Raw genomic sequence first — 15,888 nt, 5'->3', positions numbered from 1 at the left:
GTTTTTTTTTTGTTTGTTTTTTGGTTGGTTGGTTGTTTTTGGAATAGCATATAAGCTCAGGCTGAAGGCAGGATACAGGAAAATATTCTTTTGTAAAATAGCTTTTTATGTCAGAATTAGATTATCAGAGTTTTAAAATGGTGAAATATAAAATTGAGCTTGTTGTATTTACAATTTTTTATTAAATTCTATTAACACACTTGATATTTTCTGGAGAATATCTCCAAATGAACACATTCTATATACTAGAAATTGATAAAACATTTCTGTGAATATAGATTTTATTTATTCAGCTTTTTTGAGGTATAATTGACAAATAAAAATTGTACATATTTAAGATATACAAGATGATGATGTGATTAAAACTCTATTTATATTTTTCCAAACTATAGATCCTAGCCTCTCCAACTCCTAGCATTCTGCCTCTCATGTACGTGATAGCTGGAGTATGATAGGGCTTAATCTCAAACTTTATTTCTTCTTATAAAAAGTAATTTGCTTATCTAGAAATAATTTGGAATACTCTCTTAGATGGGCATGTACCACTTTATCCTCCCAAGGCTCCTTTACTCATGCACTATACTGCCTTTTGATTTAGGAAAGAATTTTTTTTTTCTCTCTGAACTTCCCTTGCGCTTTTTTTTAATGTTCTGAGTTTGTGTTGGCTTACAGCCTTCCGTTCCTTTTGTTGTATTTGACCTGGTGCCAAATGAGAGTCAGCACTTAGGTTATAAAGTATCGTTTTCTAAAACAGTGACAGAAGGAAAACTCCGCCTTCCACACCCACGACTAATTACCATAGTTCTACAAAGCATGACCTTGCATCGTTCATCTATCACTTGTGAATTTTTGTTTTCTACAGCTCTCATTTCTCCAAAAATGTGTTTGAGCCACTTGGAAAATATGCCTTTAAGCCATTCAAGAACTCAAGGAGCTCAGAGATTATCCTGGAAGCTGTGGCTCTTTTGCTCGGTAGTCGTGGTGCTATTTCTTTGCTCCTTCGGTTGGCTAATCTTTATTTTTCTCCAACTAGAGGTAAGGAGGCAACTGTACCTAGGGTTGCTATTTACTATAATCCTCTATTTATTTGTTTCTCTAGTTATGATCATTGTCACTCAGTATTGTTAGCAAGAGTTGGAAGGGAGAGATGTGTGCAAGTAATGTAAATATAATTCTGGTATTGTCATGACATGGCTTTTGAGGTTTATCTAAAGGTTTTGAGAACACAGATCTCAGAAAATGCTAAATGTTAGTTGCAGAACTCAGAGAGAATCGGTTAAGTCAGTGACAGGTGGCTGTGGAGTATTTTTTCCCTCCCTCTGCTATAACTCGTGGTGGAATAAAAAAGATATAAAATATGATGAATGCCAAGAAGCGGAGTGCAAGCTATAGTCTTATTTGTGGAAAAGACATGAAAAAATAATGAAAAACAGGTTTAAGTAAATGACAGGCGGCTTGTGTCTCTCTGAGGAGGAAAGTAGCATGAGCTGGGGTAAGAAGATCTGACTTCTGGTTCTAGGTCTCCCAAGAATCAGCTGCATACATTTGAGAAAGCGATTTAATCTCTCTAGTTTTCAGCTTCTTTATCTAAAAAAATTGTGGTAGGGGAATGGATGTATTATGATGTTTCTTCTAGATGTAAAATGCAGTGATCAAGAATTTATTTAACGAAGTATGAAGAATAAATGCCTAAGACATTCAAAAGCAGGGAAAAATGACTTTAGATTGAGCTGATCAGGGAAGACTTCATGGAGGAAGGAGAAAGCAAATGTGTATTTGGGAAGCCCCTGATGCCTGTCAGGAATTTCCCATTGAGATGCAGGCCAAGCTGTGGGCCTAGAGAATGGGATGGTACACTGGATATGGAGATAAGTTTGGTTCTTTACTAAAAAACATTCCTCACATTTGACTACATAGCACTGAGCAAAAAGCAAATAAGAAATGCTTTATTTATTTAAGGATTTAGCCTATTTCTTGTTAAATTTGAAGATTCTGGGTTTTGTGGAAAATTAAGTGGTTTATGTCCATTTGAGAAAGGGTTGAAATGTGACTGCAGAAACATTTTTCTTAAGGGAACTGACCAGCGAAGATTTCAAAGATAAGGTTCTACCACGTGAGATATTTAAAAGGAATTGAGAAAAGATGCAGGAGGAAGCAGTCCCCTATCGATATTAATTTAGAGTAGGTATAGCTTTGGCCATTTTTTCCACAGTAGCCCATTAGTTTGTATTCTATAACTGTATACAAGGCTTATGTGCAACAGAGGCATTTCTGATTACCACCCTGCTCTCTCAAGAAATGTATCAAGCAGAAGTGTGAACTTTCTGGGTCAGTGAAGTTTGAGCAGAAAGAAAAGAATTGTCAGAAATTCTTAGTGTCTAGATTTCTGAAGAGGAGGAAGGGTGAGAGAATAGCAATAACTTAAATTTGGAAGTGCTTCTTTCTTCTAAAAACGCTAAGATTAATTAGCCAGATAACCCTGAAGATCACTGAATATAGGCATCATCAGTTCCCACATGTAACTCAGGAAGGCATGCACAGGAGAGGAGGAAGATGCCTTTCAAAGGCAGCCAGTGGCTGCCTGCCTTTCTGGCATCATCAGACTTTCTCCTTCTGTTTGCAAGCAGTGGTTCTTGCAAAGGGAAAGAGAAAGTCTAATAATGCCAGAATCATCTAGGACACCTCTCTTCAGAATCAAACTGGACTAGTTCCATGGGTTGAGCTCTGATTCTGGTTTCTCTCTCCTAGAGAACATCCAATTTCTCAATGAAAGGTTCTGCCTCTACAGATAACCCAGAGTTTGTTTCAAATTTAGGGAAGTATAAAAGGTTTTTAGAATATTGTTCTGACAGGATGCTTGCAGGATTTATTTTTATGGGAAGCCACTGGCCTGGCCAACCACGCATGATATTAGCTCCTGCATTTCATTTTCCACTTACCATCACTTCCCTTTTCCTATTGACCACAAACAAATATCTCTGGAAAAGAGGTCTGAGAGGCTGGCAGATACTGAGTCATTGTGATGTGGCCACTTCCACATTCTCACAACATCCATGAACCTTGAAGTTTTATTTTGGTCTCCACTCTAGTTTTTATATACAAAGTCCCACTTTCGAGATTGTCTGGATAATACTTTATGAAGTGTACACTTGAAAAAAAAAGGGTAACACTTCAAAAAGTGTTAGATGGGAAGTTTGGCTCCTTCGGTCATGGTTTTTCTTCTTTTCCTCTCTTCTTTCAGAAGATATTTAACTAAAAGGATAGCTGTGAGTCCAAGGAGTTTGGTCAATCCCTCAGTGAAAAATAACCTCACAGAAGTTATCTCTACGAAACCAAATATTCAGCAAGTCTCCCGCTTCAATGCAATGAAGGAAGGAGAAGTTGTACTTGTACTTAAAAGCAGAGCAGATTTTATTTTCAATGATGATTTGATTAGGGATGGTTTGGAGAGAGAATGATTCTTTTGGCCATTTTGAGCCCAACTATGTAAATCTAGCCTTCAATCAAGATGAGGTTACAATAGAAACTGATCCTTCTAAGCAAAAATAACTAAGCCATATGTGTCTTATAAGTGGGTATTTACTACTTCCAAACATCAGCAGAATTATAAATAGAAACTTCCCCCACAGAGTGGTAGGGGTGAGAGCTTTGAATCAAACAGGTTGGGTGTGGATCTCGTTCTTGCCTTTCCTTGGCTGCATGACCTTGGGCTAGTTACTTAATCTCTCTCGTCCTCATTTCATCATCTGCTAAATGAGGAAGGTAATTTTTACAGAGTTGTGGTAAGGATTAATGAGACAATAGAGTATCCGACATATGGTAGGTTCCCAGTAGATGGTAGTGATTAATACTTGCCCTATTACGATTAATGAGAATATAATGGGCGAACATCTAACAAGATCATTTGACAATATGATTCTTTGTCTATTTATATCACTCTCTCAATCAAAGACTGTATTTCACAGCCAAATGGATAATTTCACAATTAGCTGAATTTTCACCGGTGGCAATAATTAGAGAGTATGACAGTGATGGTCTCTTTGGCCCTCTATAGACATGAAGCGGCCTGCAGTAGAGCATCCGGAATTTCTGGCTCTGGCAAGTAGTTTGGCCTTAGGCCTTAAGTTTTGTCCATGGCCTTGAGCTTCTCTGAACACGTCTCATACATGCTACTAGATGGTGCAAATACTATCTGTGGCATGTATTTAGTGCTCATTCATATTTAGATTGTTACCAAATTGCTTTAGGTGTATAATCATGTCTTTCTAGAAAGACTATAAACTTGTTGAGGTAACAACCAAAAATTACATTTGTTTCTCCTGCTTATAATGCTGTAGGATGTTGGGAATACGGATGCCTAAATTCTAGTTCAATTCTTCACTACAATCACCATCATCACCCAAATAGCTAATATTTATTGAACAAGTCCAGGCAGGAGATCTGGGCAAAGCCCTTCTCAAGAATGACCTCATTTAAACCCAACAACTTCAACAAGCTAGGTGCTATTATTTCTCCCATATAGATGAGGAAATTGGGGTTAAGGGAGTCTCTGTCACGTCCCTATCATGGGTTGAACTAAATTGAATTTCAACATCTCTTCTAGGAAACACCAAAATGAGGATGAAATAATTGCAAGAGGCAGGCGCAGTGGCTCATGCCTGTAATCCCAGCACTTTGGGAGGCTGAGGCGGGTGGATTGCTTGAGCCCAAGAGTTTGAGACGAGCCTGGGCAACATGGCAAAACCCTGTCCCTACAAAAGAATATAAAGAATTAGCTGGGCATGGTGGCATGCCCCTGTAGTCCCAGCTACTCAGGGGGCTGACGTGGGAGAATCTCAAGTCCAGGAGGATAAGGCTGCAGGCAGCTGAGAGCTCACCACTGCACTCCAGCCTGGGCAACATAGTGAGACCCTGTCTCAAAAAAAAAAAAGTAAGAACAAAAACAAGTGTAGGGAATCAAAAAATGTATTTCCTAGAATAGTGGCTTTCAGACTTTTTGAATATGCCTCCCTCTTAATAATGTATTTTCAGTATAATTCCCAATATTATATGCTAAATATTATACTATATACAAGTACTAACAATATGTACACTAAAGAGATACACAAAATATATATTTATAAGGATGAGCCAAATAATACGTTTAATGTAGCTCTCACAATGCAAAACCATTTTGCTTTCACCAAAATGTTATATTTTCTATAATATATGATATAAACATTACTAAAATAAGTAAAATATTATTTTAGTAATTTGATAAATGCATTTTATTTTTTAATCTTAGCTTAACACTTTGTGATGTAGGAATTTGAAGTCTGTAATGTCAATTCACCTTGTTTCATGATTTTGATTATCATGACTGAAAAAGTACTCTACAAACAAATGTAGATTAAAATGGAAGAACACATCTTTGCATACATGTCATAACACTCAGTTTTCAATCCATCGTTCCATGATGGATGCCTCTCTTTCCTTCCTTACACAACTAAATTCCAAGGTCTACAGCTTTAACACCTCCCTCATATAAATTCACTCACTTGCTTCTCTCTGTTTTCATTATATTCTAATGACAAAAGCTCGACTATGGAAAAGCTCCGATGCTGATTAAATCCAGCTGCTCTGTGTCTTTCACTGTTGAATATATCTGAAGAAAAACATAAAACTTGCCGAAAGGTCTTACTTCGAATTCACAGCCACTGCCTTCAAGTGGATTTGCGTGCTGCTTTGGAAACAACCCACCTTTCCCAGTTCATTCACTCTCCTCTACTGGACAATTTCACACCTTCAGCTTCTCTTCAAACGTCTAATTGCTTCCCCATTCCCACTCTCCACTGATAACTTTGCCTCCACATTTCCAGAGAAAATAGAAGCAGAGAGGAAAGAAGTTCCAGTGAGTACCACTCATCTGCATTTGTGTCCAGAAATACTGTTACTCTCTCTTGTCACTATGGACACATTGTCCATGTACCTATCTATGCCACCCATGAACTAAATCTTATCCTCTCTTACCTGCTCAGGGACGTTGTCCCAACCGTTCTCTCTTTGCTCTTACATATTGTGTGTCATCCATTTTACAGGAACATTTCCACCAAATGGCAACGACGAACATGTTGTCATTTCTCTCATATTAAAACACAACAACAAAAACTCCACTCATTTTTTTCTGCTTTCCCTACAGCAAAATTCCTTCAACTTCTCTTTTCCCATTTACCCTTAAATTTATTCTTACTAAGCTTCTGCCCTCTTCACATCCCAGAAACGCCTTTTGTCGAGAACTCCGATGACTACCATGCTGCTCAATCTATCAGTCAATTTCCTGTCCTCTTCTTACTTGATCTATCAACAGCATTTGACACCGGTTGATCACTCGTCCTCCATGAAATACTTTCATTTCTTGGCTTCCAAACATCACACTCTCCTAGTTTCAGACTCAGCTTCTTCTTTCTATTCTCCCTTGCTGGTTCTTTCTCATTCTCTGACCTCTAAACATCACGATGTCCCAGTATTCCTCTCCATCTACACCCACTGACTTGATGGTCTCATACAATCTCATGCCTAAAGCATAGTCTATGAGCTTAAGGCTCCAAAGTTGACATCACCAGAGCCCCTTAAATTTCAGCCTGCTGTATCCAATTGCCTGCTTGACACCCTTGCCTGGATTTATAATAAGCATCACAAACTTAACATATCCAAAACCAGACTCAGGATTGTTCCCCTCCCCATTTATTCCTCCTAAATCTTATCCATTTTAGTGAATAACAACTTTATCTTTACTATTACTCAGGCCTAAAATACTGGAGTCATCTTTGTCTCTTCTCATTCCCTACCCCAGATCCATGCCGGAAACTTCTGTTGCCTCTATTTTCCAACCACGTATCACCATCTCCACTGTTAGCACCTTGGTCAGAGGCACCATGCTCTCTTGCCTATATGAATGACTTAGCTAATCTCACTACATTTGCCCTTGCCTCTGTTTAATTTTTTCCTAGCATAGCAGCCAGAGAAATCCTATAAAAGGAAACTGTGCAACATCTTTAAGTTCAAAAAGTCTTTTAAGCACTTTGCCATTAAAAACTTTGGGTGATATAAAAAATGTTTGTGGTTATGCCTTAATATACTACAAAGTATTTTTGAGCATTTAGCATTTAACTACTTCTATTTGTAAAACCAGCCACACACGGATGGCATCTGGTAGCATGTGAACTTCTGTATGTTGCAATAGTCTGAAACTCGGAACTGTTTCTCAGGGAATCTCAGATAGTGTATATGACATGTAGTTATCTGAATATTATACGAGGGTGGCTTCATTAATCTGAGCTGGAAATATTTTTAGGGCTTAATTTAATTTTAAATAAAAATAAACATAAATAGAAGCTTTATCATTTTCCTTTCACATGCCCATAGGTCACCTTGTGCGGTCACTGGGGTGTGGAAATTGCTGTTTTGTTGAAAAACTTTTAGAGTTCAAGAAAGGGGAGTCCAAGATCAAATAGTTGTCCTGTAGGTATAGATTAGGTCGTGGAATGAGATCTTGACCTTTGCCTAAAAAACCCCAAAGGGAAGCTAGGTAATAAAAGGTAAAGGATGGAGCTAGTCAACTTTATAGGGAGGCTGAGATGACCGAGACATAATGGAGGGAGGGATTTTTTTTTATGGCTATAGAACAGTAGTTTGCTTCAGGAATCCAAAGCTCTAAATAAATCAATCAAAAAAGTTGGTGACACTGTCATCATCCTAATCAATTCCTCTTTTCTTTCCCCAGCAGACTGCTAAAGAGCCCTGTATGGCTAAGTTTGGTGAGTGACCTATCTTGTACGTCTCTTTTGATTTTCTTAGTTTTTGATGCAAGAAGGCAGGTGCCAGTGCTCTCAAGAAAACCTGTATTTTCTTTTATTCATTTTTCAGCTACTATATAGAATTACTTATTATGTACTGGGTAGTTGCCCAAGAACTGAGGCTTCCAGAGGTGAACCAGGCAAAACAAGCCCACGCCCTGAAAAATCTCATATTGAAGGCTGCCTCTCTGGGCCGGAATACACATCTCTCTTACTGGCCTATGAATCTGAGATCCAGGAATCTACCTTTAATTCTGTGTTTTAATAATCACAACAAGTTTCAGATTTCTACAACCTTTCCTTAAAGTCTTTCTCACATTTCACATATAGCTAATGTACAGTGGAGCATGTGAGAGAGTGCAACTGTTTCTAAACGTACAGAAGAGCAGTGAGAGCTGGGAGAGTGGCCGCTTCCTCTACTCCTTTCTCTTCTAAGCTTAGCTTGAGTCATTTTCCCTTGTAGTCACCTGATATGTGCTTAGAAAACACACTATAGTTTGCAGATATACTAAGCCTTAGAATATTTCTTAGAATACCTGCAAAATGTCAAATAAATACATTTTTTAAAGTTGTTTATAGGTGTCAGGCCAAACACACATTTTCAATTGAGAGCAGACCATTTCTAGCGTTAACTCTGCAACCTCTGTGTTCCTATATCATTTAAACCAGTAGGTTTCCTTGGCTTGTGGGAATTAGACCATTTCCTTTTGCTTGTCTCTTGCTTTGGGTTTTGTTTTTGTTTTGCCGGCAAGTGGAATCCATGGTATGTGCAAAATTCTGCCTTGATGTGGTAAAAGTTGAGAAACTCAAGTGATGCTAAGGTGGTCTTTAAGTGACCTCCCTCTCACAGAATTAAATGGGAAAACCAGTGACACTTCTTCCTGGTGACCTGCCTATTGCATGTCAAGGAGGAAGAAATTTACGGGGGTCTGAGCTCATTGGTGACACAGGGTGACTTTGTTGTTCCAGTCATCTCTTTCATTCTCCTCCAGAATCTACATTTAGAGTCTTACACCTATTATACAAATGAGAGTCATTTATACAAATGAGAATGGAAGTAAAAGTGTTACCTCTTCCAGGGTGTTTTCTCATCAAGCGTTCTTTTTAATTACGGGACAAAGGCTTTGTATCTTACAACAAAAATTATGGAGAACTGTGCAACAGATAAGCATTCTGGGTGGTAAAAACACCTCTTGGGGCCGTGAGATCACACTGCTGTGCAAAACCAAGTAATGTTAGGTAAACATTTGAATTTCACATGTGCTAATGAAAATGAATGATTAGGTCTTTACCCTTTCTTTACCCTTTGGGAACTGTCCCCAGCATTGCACTAGGGATCCTTATATTTAAACAGTCAACTTACGTCTGTTTGTAAACTCATAAATTTACCATTAGCTATTTTTGGGGGGTTTAAATAATGAATCCTAAGTAGGTCTTAAATGATATATACCTACAAACTGAGGAGAAGAGCCATAATTTAGACATAAATCACCTAATTCAGGAACATGGAAGTATTGTTCACGCAATAAATATTTATGGAACACCTACCAGGTACCAGGGACTTTTTCAGGTGTTGAAAATACAGGAATGAACAAAATAGAGATATATTTGTCCTCAATAATTTTACATTCAAGGTGATACAAGATAGATAATAAACAATTTAATTCATAATACCCTCGCCACTGACACCCTTTATGAAGACAATTCAAGGGAGGTAAAAGGAGAGAGAGACAGGAGAACACTGTTTAATATAGCTTGATTCAGGAAGGCCTCCCTGATAAACTGATACACAACCAGTGGGGCCTTTACAGAGAAAATGGATGAAAGGCATGGACTCCAACCCTGGTTGTCAAAATTTTGGCTTGTGATTCCTCTCTTTCTCCATTTGTCTTTTCTTCTCCTTTCTTTTTCCCACAAATATTAACTGACAAGAGACGCCGAGTCACTTAACTCATTTTTCTATTCCAAATTCTTTTCCTTAGAGTGCTCCAAGTGAGAAATACCCTTTGGATTTGCAATTTCTCTAAAACAAGGAGTAGATAGGTACTTAAAGTATGAAAATTCTTCTTGAAGAGAACTAGTATAGATCAGCTAAAGAAATAATATGTATGTGGTAAAGAATTAACTACAATCTGGAAAAGAATGAAATAATGAAATAACCATGCATTCATCTTTTTTTCTTCCCTTGTATATTTCTTATAGGACCATTACCCTCAAAATGGCAAATGGCACCTTCTGACCCTCCTTGCGTGAATAAGGTGTCTGATTGGAAGCTGGAGATACTCCAGAATGGCTTATATTTAATTTATGGCCAAGTGGCTCCCAATGGAAACTACAATGATGTAGCTCCTTTCGAGGTGCGGCTGTATAAAAACAAAGACATGATACAAAACCTAACAAACAAATCTAATATCCAGAATGTAGGAGGGACTTATGAATTGCATATTGGGGATACCATAAACTTGATATTCAACTCTGAGCATCAGGTTCTAAAAAATAATACATACTGGGGTATCATTTTACTAGCAAATTCCCAATTCATTTCCTAGAGACTTGATTTGATCTCATTCTCTTCAGCACATGCAGAGGTGCCAGTGGGTGGACTGGAGGGAGAAGATTTTCAATTTCTAGAGTTTGTCTGTCTACAAAAATCAACACAAACAGAATTCCTCTGGATGTGAATTTTCATCTATCATGCTTATCCGAAAAAGACTCAGAGGAAGAGCCAAAGACTTTTGATTGGATCTACAGAGATACTTCATTAATCCATGATAAAATGAATATGGATGACAGAGGACAGGTGCTTTTCAAAGAATCTTTGTCTAATTCTTGAATTCATGAGCGGGAAAATAGAGTTCTATTCCCATGGAAGCTTTACTTGGTATGCAAAAAGGATCTGGGGCAGTAGCCTGGCTTGTTCTCATATTCTTGGGCTGCTCTAATTCATTCTTCTCATACTCCCATCTTCTGACACCTTCCCAATAAAAAGTAGACTGATAGGATGGCCACAGATATGCCTACCATACCCTACTTTAGATGTGATGTTAGAAGATAAAGAACACTCTGAGAACTATTGGAATAGAGGTACAAGTGACATAAAATGGAATGTATGTTATCTGGAAGTTTCTCTTGGTTTTGTCTTACTCAGGATGCAGGGTGCTTTAAAAAGCCTTGTCAAAGGAGTCATTCTGAACCTTCATGTAGGGCTCTGTGAGAACTTACTGTTTGAGTGTGTGTCTAAACACTGCTAATTGTAAAGAAAGAGTAACCATTAGTAATCATTAGATGTAACCCCAGAAATGGTATTATCATTACTACATTACGTCACGCAATGATTCAGTATTTTTAGCTAGCTTTCCATAATTTGCAAAGTGATTTCGTATATCAGGTAGCAAGTCTATGAAGTTAATTGGGCAGGCATTTGGGAGAAGATTTTAGCAATGAGAATATGGTAGCATAGCATAGCCAACTTGCCTCACCTCATAGGATGAGTGACTACGAGAGGCTATGGGTTTTCCACTACATCGCACTGTCTCAGCTTTAGAATTGTTGTTTCTGCTATCATGTTATAAGACTCTGAAATTTAGCAAAGTCACTTTAGCCCAAGGCGAGCAGAGTGAAGCTACAACAGATCTTTCCTTTACCAGCAAAGTTTTTTTTCTTTTTCTGCCTGGATCAGGGAGATCCTGGGTGCTGCTCAGGCCTTACCCCAACCAAATCCCCTTCTTCACTTTGCAGAGCCCATCTTAGTGAAATGTGCTAACTTCTAAAAATAATAAATAGCACTTAATTCAAAATGTTTGGACTCTTAAATTAGCTACACGCAGGTTCTTGTTGAAAGGTATATAATATTACATTGTAAACAAATTTAAAATATTTATGGGTATTTGTGAAAAGCTGCATTATGTTAAATAATATATGTAAAGCTATTTAATTTTTTTTTTGTATTTTATGTAACAAAAATTGCAAAGGAGCATGCTAAGCCTGAGGCTAAGTTCTTTTTAAAAAACATCTGCTGAGTAACTACAGGGTCAAAGACTTGGAGAGCTTGTTTCTGTTGCATTTGCATATCTTCTCAGGAAATTAAAGTGTGTCATATATATATTCATGTATATACATATATAAAATCTTGGTGTTCTTGATTTTTGTTGTGTTATAAGCAATATGTGCTGGAGTGGGCTGGCGCTAGTTCATAAGTACATATTATTAAATTTTCAGGAATTTTGCACTCTGATTATTAATTATCACCACTCTTGAAATTGGCTATGTGGGAGTATTTATACCATGTGAATTGGCAAACACTACATGTTTCCTTTTGGACAGCTGGTTCACACCACTGTGAAACTCTCCTTAATGACTCCTCTCTATCCCCGCTTCATTCCTGGGACAATCACGGCAGACTAAGGGAGAAAAGAAAATTGTAAGGTTGACATACTGGTGACTTCTCAGGGCAAGCAAAAGTCACTGCAGCTGCAGCTAGAGGGATGACTACCAACTGGTGACCTTTAAATTTTCCTGATGTATAATTTCAGCCTTTGTTTTCAACGTATACTGTTTTCCTGTTTCTCCACATAGTAGTCTGCATTTTAAATCTGTAATAAAACATGCTGGTAGATGGATTGCAGCTAATTTATCTGTGGGTTATCAGACTAGAGTTAGTAATCCGGAGAACAAAAAGGTACATCACAGAAATCTTAGCCCCTATGAAACACGGTTTGGCAAGTGTCAGGCAGAAGTGAGAGCTGGATGCAACTGACTTTTCATCATAGCTGTTCCCATTTCTGATGAGTTAGTCAGTTTCACTTTCTGACTTTCACCTACCTCCTTTTCTGCACCCTGTCCACATTCACCATCAAAGCCACTGTCAACCCTTCCCACACTAATTGTTTTGGGCTTCCATTTTGCCTCATCAAACAAGAGCATGCTATATTATTGTGGATTAAGTCTCTGCTTCTGAAGACGGCAGTTAATTGAAAAGCAATGTCATCTCGTCAACACACTCCTTAGATGAAGTATATCGGTACATCTTGAAAATGAAATTCCTGCCTTTGTGTTCTCTCTGAATTAGGCAACTTCATTTGGGAGGACATATTTTTATTAGAAAGAAGGAGCAGCAAAAATCTGATTAACTGACAAGTTAACAGTTTACAGATTCCCATCAGGTAGAAGCTACAAATGATGCTTTGACACACATTTACTGTTGGATCCAAAAGGATACATGCCTATTCTAGGGTTTACTTGTAATTCCGGGAAGTTACTCCACTGATTATGACTCTCCCATGAGTCTCCCATCTAAGCACAGGAAATTTGTACACATGCCTTGTCCCTACAAACTAAGAGAGTATGAGCCCACCTCAGTGTAGCAAGATTCTCCTGTCTCCACTACCAAGCAGTTGGCCTTTCTTTTCCAGACAGATTTCCTGGATGGGATCAGACTAGTCCAGTATCAACTTTAGCTTTATCAGGTGAAGGCAGGCACCAGTTGTTTGTATCTCCTAATTGCAGGGAATACATTTTAAAGCTACTTTAGAAATTCCCTTGAAGTCCCCTTACCAGGCTTCAGGTTAGAAAGTTTCATTGCCCCCAATACGTCCTGCAAAAGAAAATGGGTAAGGATGCGCAGAACAGCCACAGCTCTCTGTACGTGTTGTCATCAATCCTTCCTTCTCCCTCTTCTGGCCTCATTTTATCTTTTTTTTTTTTTTTTTTTAAATAGAGTCTCACTCTGCTGCCCAGGCTGGAATGCAGTGGCTCACGACAGCCTCTTCTTCCTGGGTTCAAGTAATTCTCATGCTTCAGCCTCCCGAGTAGCTGGGACTACAGGTTCCCAACCCCACACCTGATTAATTTTTGTATTTTTAGTAGAGATGGGGTTTCATCATGTTGGCCAGGCTGGTCTTGAATTCCTGACCTCAAGTGATCCACCCACCTTGATCTCCCAGAGTGTTGGGATTACAGGCATGAACCACAGTGCCTGGCCCTCATTTTATCCTTGATCTGGGTGAAATGTTTGCAAGTGAGTGGAGGGAGGGGACTTATAAAGGAAATAAAATCATTTTATGTAATTTTTTAAAGCCCACTGTTTATTGGGAAAAAGAAACTTTTTCCTAGTGCTGAGCTCTAAGCAGATTTAATATACAATATAGCAAAATGCAGACTCTTCCTTTATCTTATTTGAATCTACTGGTTTGTGATAGCAGTAAACAACTTTAAGGAGTTCAAACAGTTTATTTGAGCTATCACTCCAAAACGCAACACACAGCAGTAGGGACGAACCCAATTATGTAGTTTGAACAAGTACATCAGAGGGTTTATTTGACCTGCCTTAAAGGACTTAGGCAGTGTTCGAAAATAGGAAAACAAAAATTCAATGAATAGCGTCTGTTAGATTAAACCAACTTCCTTATCTCTTCAAAGGCTTAATCACAATGGGAATCTCAGATTTCAGTGTTCAAGGTGATCATTTCCATCCAGCTTTGGTGTTGTCCAAGGACACCATCGGAGTGGCATGCCTCTCACAGACAGCCTCAACAAACAGTCTCAATTAGACTCAGGTATACTAGTTGGTTTTAGTTTCTTAGAATGGAAGACACGGATAGCCATTTTGTCTTCCTTCTCTGCATTTGGGTGGTACCTCTTGGCTAACAGGCTAGACTATGAGAGGATTCTGATGACCTAGATTCCCACATCTGACACAGTGCCTGGCTCATAGCCCTTATTGTCTGTTGCAAATAAATGAGTCGAAAATGTATCTGGGTGTTTATCTGAATGTATAAATAGCATTGTCTTGTGCATTTTGTATGACAGAGTCCAGGGGGCAGAGTCGTCAGCCTCCATTTTCTCAGTCTCCCAACCCCTCACTTACTGTTCACAAGTGTTCTCCTCCTTCCTCCACAGAATCTGTTCTCAGAAACGCTGTTAATGTAGTTAAAGAAAGGAAACTTATAAACTCACTGGCACTAAGGAAAAGTGGCCAATATACTATCTTGCGTTGTGTCACTAAAGCAGGATAAAATCTTATTGTTTTAAGCTTGCCGAACAGATGTACCAAGAAGCAATTGCCTTTAATAATAACCCAAGGCAAAAAAAAAAAAAAACTTGTTTAATAATCAGTGGCAGAGTTTTTCTTTTTTTTTTCCTTCTAATGCTATCTTACCTCTAACCCCCACTCTCGACAGGTCCCAGTGTATGATGTTCCCCTCCCTGTGTCTATGTGTCCTCATTGTTCAACTCCGACTTATGAGTGAGAACATGTGGTGTTTGGTTTTCTGTTTCTGTGTTAGTTTGGTGAGAATGATGGTTTCCAGCCTCATCCATGTCCCTGCCAAGTACAGGAACTCATTCTTTTTATGGCTGCATAGTATTCCATGGTGTATATGTGCCACATTTTCTTTATGTAGTCTATCATTGATGGGCATTTGAGTTGGTTCCAAGTTTTTGCTATTGTGAATACTGCTGCAATAAACATGTGTGCATGTGTCTTTATAGCAGAATAATTTATAATCCTTTGGGTATACACCCAGTAATGGGATTGCTGGGTCAAATGGTTCTAGATCCTTGAAGAATCAGCATACTCTCTTCCACAATGTTTGAACTAATTTACACTCCCACCATTAGTATAAAAGCATTCCTTGAAGCTGAACTGATGACAGCATTATGCTTCCTGTACAGCCAAAAGAACTGTGAGACAATTAAACCTCTTTTCTTTATAAATTACCCAGGCTCAGATATTTATTTATGGCAATGTGAAAACAGCCGAATACAGTTGGAAAGAAGAAAGAAAATGAATGTATGACATGGAATTATCAGAATTTAATGATTATGATAAAAACTATTGGGATTTCTGCTAAGCTTGTAATGATTTCCTTATTGGACTTGCTTATCTATAGGGCTGGGACTCAGCAGTCTCCTTTTCACCATCTGAGCTTACTCTTAGTTGAGGTGACTTCTGCAGGATTAACTATTCTGAGATGGTCTCTTGGCTGGAAAAGATAAACATTTGGGAGCTATGGGGAAGCCCATCTTCTCTCTGCCAATCCAGTGAGATGCAGTT

The 15,888-nt window shown here is 38.4% G+C and overlaps 1 protein-coding gene across 1 annotated transcript; it reads left to right on the top strand.

Annotated features, from left to right (window-relative positions):
* The first annotated feature begins 824 nt into the window (after positions 1-824).
* Positions 825-12,069, top strand: TNFSF18 (TNF superfamily member 18). Its single transcript, XM_012444516.2, has 3 exons — positions 825-1,035; positions 7,766-7,796; positions 10,038-12,069. Exons 1-3 carry the CDS (start codon positions 880-882, stop codon positions 10,382-10,384), a joined length of 534 nt encoding a protein of 177 aa, XP_012299939.2. The 5' UTR covers positions 825-879; the 3' UTR covers positions 10,385-12,069.
* The last annotated feature ends 3,819 nt before the right edge of the window (positions 12,070-15,888 follow it).

The sequence above is a fragment of the Aotus nancymaae genome, unplaced genomic scaffold (genome assembly GCF_030222135.1).
Source record: "Aotus nancymaae isolate 86718 unplaced genomic scaffold, 86718_ANA_hifiasm-v0.15.2.pri h1tg000108l, whole genome shotgun sequence".
Lineage (NCBI taxonomy): Eukaryota > Metazoa > Chordata > Mammalia > Primates > Aotidae > Aotus > Aotus nancymaae.
Note: the sequence above shows the minus strand (reverse complement) of the source record. Positions and strands in the feature narration are given on the sequence as shown.

Excerpts from the sequence above, each read along its gene's own strand:
- TNFSF18 (XM_012444516.2), top strand. The coding sequence starts at position 880 with ATGTGTTTGAGCCACTTGGAAAATATGCCTTTAAGCCATTCAAGAACT. Across the intron at positions 1,036-7,765 it reads TTATTTTTCTCCAACTAGAG|ACTGCTAAAGAGCCCTGTAT; the intron begins GTAAGGAGGCAA and ends TTTCCCCAGCAG. Across the intron at positions 7,797-10,037 it reads GCCCTGTATGGCTAAGTTTG|GACCATTACCCTCAAAATGG; the intron begins GTGAGTGACCTA and ends TATTTCTTATAG.